This window comes from Chelonia mydas, chromosome 11, assembly GCF_015237465.2.
Source record: "Chelonia mydas isolate rCheMyd1 chromosome 11, rCheMyd1.pri.v2, whole genome shotgun sequence".
Classification (NCBI taxonomy): Eukaryota; Metazoa; Chordata; order Testudines; family Cheloniidae; genus Chelonia; species Chelonia mydas.
In genome coordinates this window covers 63,348,619-63,356,018 of record NC_051251.2, presented here as the reverse complement: position 1 = coordinate 63,356,018, position 7,400 = coordinate 63,348,619, and the positions used below count along the sequence as shown (strand labels likewise).

The 7,400-nt window shown below is 47.7% G+C and overlaps 1 protein-coding gene across 2 annotated transcripts in view; it reads left to right on the top strand.

Moving 5' to 3' along the window:
* The first annotated feature begins 750 nt into the window (after window positions 1-750).
* The window catches only part of PTH2R (parathyroid hormone 2 receptor), a 105,007-nt gene continuing 98,357 nt past the window's right edge, over window positions 751-7,400 (top strand). The window contains exon 1 of one of the 2 annotated variants that reach the window (XM_037912995.2): window positions 751-1,188. In XM_037912995.2, the coding sequence (XP_037768923.1) occupies window positions 1,117-1,188 (72 nt within the window). In that variant the 5' untranslated portion in view covers window positions 751-1,116. The remainder of the gene's footprint in view (window positions 1,189-7,400) is intronic. The other variant, XM_043525511.1, reaches the window with a different exon arrangement.

Genomic DNA, 7,400 nt, shown 5'->3' with positions numbered 1-7,400 from the left:
CACATTTCACTGGTCCTGTTGGGATCCGGGAACCACATTTCACTGGTGATGAGAGGGCACGGGTGATGCATCCCTGGCTAATTCTGAAAAACCAGATTTTGGAAACAGCAGTTCAGGATATTACTGTGGGAAATGTGGTGAAGAAAAACGCCTTTTTAAATAGTGAGATTTCTTTGGTGGTTTTTAACATTTCTACTAGATCCTTGTTTAATGGGTGTGGACGGTGCTGAGCGCCTTGCTGGTTTGTGCTGGAAATAAGGTACATGTTTAGTTCTTCTCAGGGAGCTGGCGAAATAAGACATAGCAGGGGCACATTCAGTGTCTTGCTTGTCCTGTGAACAGTCTGCTCACTCAGGGTAGGAAATGCTGGCATTCTCAGCCGGGAACCTTGCGGTAAATGTTTGGCTTGGCTACGTGAAAAAGGAATTTCGAGAAAAACGAAATGGTTTGGGGATCCAAATGGAAGGTAATCGGTCAGTGGCCTAAAATCGGGCAGGGTGCTGAGCACCCAGTGGGGGAAGGGGCGGGGGCATTTGCGATCCCCGGAGGTGCTGCTGGTGGCTTGGCCCCTTGCACACCCTGGTCATGGGGTGGCTGGGGGCTCCACGCAGCCCTTGTCCGGGGGCAGGAACCCAGCCGGCTGCAAGGACTTGCCACCTGTCTGAGCAAGCGGCTGCGGCTGTCTCCACCTGCCACCCCTCCGCCCCAGGCACCTCCCCCGCCATAGGCACCTCCCCCGCCGTGCAAACCAAGCCTCGACTGAACTCACTCAGGGCAGGACCTGCTTGGAGGCGTCCCCGCCCCGGGGCTCATGTGTAGACGCGCCGCGCGGGCAAGCCGGAGCGCTCTGTGCCTGGAGCGGAGCCATGTGCCTCTGAAGCGAAGCGAAGCGGGCGCGGCCCGGCTCCCGGGGGAAGCCAGATCTGGGACCCCCCCTCCCGAGCCCGCACCGGAGACGAGCTATAAAGTTCCGCGCAGACTTCGCAGCGGCCCGGGAAGGCGCATCCGCCCCCGGCTCCGCGGCGTCGCTGCGCCCCGCCTGGGCACCGCGCTCTGGCCGGAGCCAGCCCGGAGCAGGGACCCCTCTCTTCGCCTCTCGCACGGGAGACGCCGGGCATGGCCGCCCAGGGGGTGCGCCCCGCGTTCGGCTGGCTGGCCGTGAGCGGCTGCCTCCTGGCCATGGCACAGGTAAGAACTGCCCAGCTTCGCCCAGCTGGCCGCTTCGGCTCTTCGCTTGCCCAGGGGCCCCCGAGCGGCCCCCGAGCGCCAGCCCTGGCGCAAGGTCGGGGCTGTGAACTTCCGTGCTGAGCCCTGACTGGAAAGCCAAGGAAAGCACCCGCGGGGAGCTGGGGGGGGGGGGGGGGGGATATTGGGTTCCCCACCGAGAGGGGTTTCTTGAGCAATTGAGGCTGAGATTTCCAAGTCTCTTAATTGCCTTTCAAATTAACGAGACGCGGGCGGCTTGGAAGATCTCGGCCAAAAACTTGATATTTTTTCTCCGGCTCCACTCAGACCGCGATAGCCACTTTGCCAGGGCAAACACTGGCGATGCGTCTAAGCGGAATAAACTGCTGTCTCGAGTGGCAGTCCAATACAGCTCGGGTGCTTTGTGGGCTTGTCTTGCTCTTAAAACCCGGTATTGGAGAAACTAGCCAATCGGAAGGAGAGAGCTCTTTTTACTCTAAAATACAGGAAGTTTAGCATCTCAATTCACTTTCCCCTGCAGTTTGTTAATCTGTGGACGGCAGACAGTACTGCGGTTGGACTTGGCCATGGGACCGTGGCCGGCTTGAAATCTTTTACATATTTCCCCTTTTTTTGAGTGAAAAGTAGAATCCAGGAAATAGCCTGGATTCGTTTTAGCTAAAAGTTTGTGAATTCATGGCATTTACTGCTGGTACCGCCAGTAACACAGTAGAGGGCGCTCGTTTATAAGCGACAGGGCCGGCGTTTAATTTCATAGGCGGCTGTTTCCATGCTTTCAGCCAAGATCTGTGTTTCCTCATTATTCGTGTTGATATAACTGCAGGTTTTTAAACAATCCTTGATGTCACTTAAATTTTATAATATTGTATTGGCAAATGCAAAGAACAATTCCATGCCCTTGGACGGAGATAAATTCAGGCGCAAAAGTGGGATTTAAGAAAACAGGAGAATGAGGAATAAGATACTTAAAACACTGAATTTAAACAGCAATCCTTCAATGTTACTCGAAAAGACAGTCAAAATGTACAGTGCTTTTTCAGGTTCTAATTTGGAGTGGGTGGCTATCAATAATACCAAAAGGTTAACAATGGGAAATTTTGCAGTGTGGTCTACTAGACTGACCACAGATCTTAGAGCCAGGAATCCCTGAGCTCTCAAACCTGAGCTCTTATCCTTGCTCTGCAATGATTGTCTCTGTGGTCTTAGGCAAATCAGTAAACCTTTTTGCCTCAGTTTCCCCATTGAGAATACTACTTATGTAACTATATAAGAGAACTGAAGATTAGTTAATGGTTTTTACATTTTCCAAAAACTGTAATGTACCATATAAGTGTTAAATATTGTCACCTGGCATTCAGATACTATGGTTCTGGGTACTTAAGAATAGTAGGAAACATACACTAAGACCAAGGAATAACTAAAATCTACTTAGAACTGATAAGAAACTCTGTTCTGGGATTTACTTGTGACTATGACAGTGAGTGCTAACAAGACCTGATCTAGGGTCAGGTAGAGAGAGCACTTGATCAAGTCATTCTTTGGCTATAATTCATTACTAGACATGTCTCATTTGTAACAGTCATGAGTAAGCCACAAACTGGAATTTCATAGAATCATAGAAATGTAGGGCTGGAAGGGACCTTGAGAAATCAAGTCCAGCCTGCTGTGCTGGGACAGGACCAAGTAAACCTAGACCATCCCTCACAGGTGTTTGTCCAACCTGTTCTAAAAAACCTCCCAGTGATGGAGATTCCACAGCCTTCCTTGGAAGCCTGTTCCAGAGTTTAACTATCCTGATAGAAAGTATTTCCTAATATCTAACCTAAATCTGCCGTGCTGCAGTGCAAGCCTGTGACTTCTTGTCCTACTTCAGAGAGAACAAGTGATCAGATATGTTAAGGGCTGTTATAAAGAGGACAGTGAAGACTATCAGGTCCCCCCACCGTCAGTCTTCTTTTCTCAAGACTATTTCCTGTGTTATTTTATTATATTTTTATTATCTATATTTACCATAGTGTCTAAATGTTTTCTAGTTTTTAACCCTGTGTTGGCAAAGGATATGTTTTCTTTTTTCTTTAAGAAACCCTTAATAACACAAGACAGGATATTTACAAATATAAATAGCAAATAACAAATGCAACACTCTTTTTTGTTTTAAGTAGCTTTTAATAATAAAGAGGTCTTAGATTTTAAAACCAAGATGCAATTGTATCTCAGCAGTATCTTTCATAACCTGTTTGTTTGAATTGATTGTATACTTTTAGCTGGATTTTAAGAAATCTTTAAAGGTCAATTCAAGAGATATGACTCAAATGGAAGTGCTAGGTCAAGTCCCCTGCATCAAAAAAATTTAAAAAAAATGAAGTGAGCGATCAGCTTGTTATCTTATAGCCTGGATGCATTGGTAAGTGAAAGAGACAGGGAATTCAAAGACCAGGCATGTATGGCTAGCAGGCACTCTAAACAGTAAGCACAGGCTGGGGGTGATTCACTTGTACTGTGGTGAAGGAAACTCACGACTAACTTTGTCATGAAGCACAGTGGCCCCTTGGTCAATTGTTAATTTTCTTCCAGTCTAGGGGCCCTATCCTGCAAAGATGTACATGCTTAATTTTACTACTGCGAGTAATCCCACTGAAATCAATGGGATGCGTTACAATAATAAAGTTAAGCACGTGCATCAGTGTTTGTTGGATCAGGGCCTGGGTCTTCAGCATCCAGGAGAAGATCCCTATTTATTTTTCTCTAAAACTAAAAGGAAAAAACGCCACTAATGTTTTTGTCTCCCTTTGTTTCGTTCTATTATTATCAGTAACATTACAGTAGAGCCTCGCGGCCCTGGCTAACATGGGGACTCTGTCGTACTAGGCACTGTAGTACCTACCCCTGATAAGAGAGAGTCCTGCTTTGAGACGCATACAATTTAAATGGATGACTCAAACAAAGGGCCTCGTCTAATGTAAATCACCACCATGTATGCCAGCGGAATACCCGCCCCCAAAACATGGAGTGACTTGCCGGATGTCCCTGTGGTAGTGCTGAGCATTGAGCGTAGGTGTCCTGAGTTGCAGCCTAGCGCCAACCAAAGGACTATCCTTTCTCTAGACAGAGGCTGCCTTTACCTCTCTACGCATGTCACGTCACTATGGAATGTTGCTCTCAAAAGCCCGTGAGAAGGCACAGACCATTATAATATACACAAACTGCTTTGCAGGTAGGTGTAAACTTATGTGGGCTTTATACACCCCCATTACAGAGCCTAACAGGAACCTGAGTCCAATTAGGCCTCTGGGTAGCATGTGGAAGGGTGTCAGGTATAATTGGTGATCAAACCCAGCAGGGGAGGAGCTGGGACTTCATGAAAGACAGAGCAGAGGGCAGTAGAAAGGTCAGGGAGGGGACCCAAGTGAAAGGTACTGGGAGCTTCCTCTCTTGAGCTCAAGGCTGAGGGACGCCTGGGTGGCCTGGAGCCAGAGGGTCCTGAGGCTGGGGGTCGTGAAGCCTGAGGCTAGAGGCAGATTGTCCTGAAGCCGGAGGCAGTGAAGCCAAGAGACAGTGACGGTAAAGCCTAAGGGGGATGTGGAGTGAGTTTGGGGGACTGTGGAGAGGAGCTGCAGGCAGGGATAGGCTGTGGCCACAGCCCCTGAGAAAGCCCCAGGAGGCCTTGCTCTGAAATAAGAGCAAGAAAGAACTCTGCAGGCATTAGGCTCAGTCCCAGCAGGAAGCCCTGAGGAAGGTGGGTGTGGGATCTGGGAAGGTGGCCAGGAAGCTGACGGAGTCAGGGAAGGCTGGTAGAGGTAGGGGAAGAATCTGGACATGGACAGTTAAAAGGCACAGGCTACAGGAAATGGTGATTCTCTCCTCAGTGGGCCTGAAAGAAGGCTCAATGTGGAGCTAAGACCAGGGAAGTTCTGAGATGGCAGGAAATGAGGGGTTCTTGCTGTGGTGAACCTGAGGAAGGGGTTGGTGACGTACTGGGAGCTGAGTGGGACTAGAAGTATTTACCTGAGATTTCTCTGAACGGTCTACCTTGAAGACCCTGGGTGAGGACCCAGGGGTCTTAGTAAACTCCAGGAAGGGGCTGAAGCAACAGAAACTTTGGGTGGTGTTTTATATGGACTTGACTGGAGTACTCCAAAATGGGTGTGGAAGTAAAACGTGATCTGTCTGGAGGCAGCCTACTGTCGGACCTGAGCGACTGCTGACAGACAGGAAAGAGCTGCTCCCCACCCAGCCACAAGGGAGCATGCCCTGGGTGACCACCCTTCTACAGGGTCCTAAGGCCAGTCTAAAGAAGGCCCAGAAGCCAGACTCTTCACATGTTATGAAATTACTGTGTGTGATTTGCAAGTCCTCTCTCTTCTGATAACTGAAACAGGTACAAAATCCCTAGTCGCACCACCACGGGTAAGCCAAAATGTTTCACTGTTCTTTGAAAAGATGCTACGCTACTCTGTGGATTTGTTGAGTTACATAGGAGAGGTCAATTGCAGCTTGTAGTCTTCCTGTCGTCTTTACTCCGGGTTAAGGCCATCTTTGCAGCAGCCAAGAAACTAAGGGGTGAATTCCGCTGAATTATTTTCCTTTCATCCAATAACTTTGGGCCAGATTGTGAGTCCTTTACTCGCAGTGTTGAGCAGTTACTCCTGCTGATCTCAATGAAACTGCTTTGTGAGTGATTGCTTGCAGATAGATGACATTCACGGTTAGGTAGAACGTATGTGTACCAGAGAAGATCCACTTAAACCCTCTTTTGAGAGCTTAAGTGTAATGAAGTGTTGCACAGGTTTTATGCCTACCTTCCTCACAGAATGGAGGACTCTCAAACTGGCTCTTTCCTTTTCTCACAGAACTACAATCAAGTGTGCTTGGCCCATAAGCGCTGACTCTGTGGGTGCTCCGGGGCTTAAGCACCCACTGAAAAAAATTGGGGGTGCTCAGCACCCTCACGAGCCACCGTGTTGCTGATCATTTCATCCAGAAAGCTACAGTGAGATGTAATGACTTTAAACTGGGACGTTAGCGAAGACAGCTTGTAGGCGAGGGCAAGGATTTTAGTCTGCTGTAATTCATGATGATGTAGTTGTGTGGTTCATTACTATTTTAATAATAGTTAAATTGATATGATACCAACGATGGACACACATATTTAATAGCTAGAATATGAAAAGTGTATAAATATGCTACAAATAGGTTCCCTCCCCCCAAAAAAACTGGCAGAGTTGCCCTCCCTCCCACCCCCCCAAACACACACAGACACACATACACAGACACGTCTTCAAAAGCACCCACCGGCAAAAACAAAAGTCAGCGCCTGTGGTTTGGCTTGATATGGTTTATAGGAGTCCACGTTTCTAACTGTTGATGGTTTTGTTATCACAGAAATGACCTTTGCTGAACAGCAGTTGCCAGCAGCTTTTCTGAGTGTCGTTTTTAAATTCTGAATATTGTTGACCTATGTGATTCCCCCCCCGCCCCGCCGCCCCACCATCGTCTATCTCCATAACTCTTCAGAAACAGTTCTCAGTGATTTAGCATGTTAGCTCATTCTCTTTGCGCCCCAGACCATATATCATCCAGACCTGCAGTGTGATATAAAGGCTCAGACTTTCCAAATAGTCCTTTTTCCTCTCTTCATCTCTATGAATAGCTGTTTGCACGAGGTCATCTTACTTTGTGAGCGCTATATTGTGGTTTTACCTTTACAGAGTCTCTAGAACCCAGATCCTCAGTGGCTCTTCTCCCATTCTGTGCAGCCACCCAGGGTGTGGATAGCTGGTGCAGAGGCATAAGGGGTATTTCATGCCCTTTTAATCCCCTGCACTGAATCCAAGACAGGCCACAATCTGGCAGTCGTGTTCCAAAGCTCCGTGTTTATTTTTCCCCGTTGATCTTGAGTGTTTAACAAAGAAAGTGGCATCTTGGCTGTGCTTGAGTCATTACAGGTTTAATTCACCTTCTTGCTTGTTAACAGGATGACTTTCCCTTTAATATTTCTTTTGCCTCTGATGTTCTGAAGAACCCCTTATCTCCGTAGCCGCTTTGCTTAGCATTAAATCAGTCAGTCTGCTCTTTCATCTTTCCCTTTCTCGTTTATCCATATTCATGATAAGGAAATATCCACTCCATTTTCTTTGTGTCTGTCACAGATAGCAAGATAACTTGCACTTTTTCCCTCTGATGTCTTAGTCTCC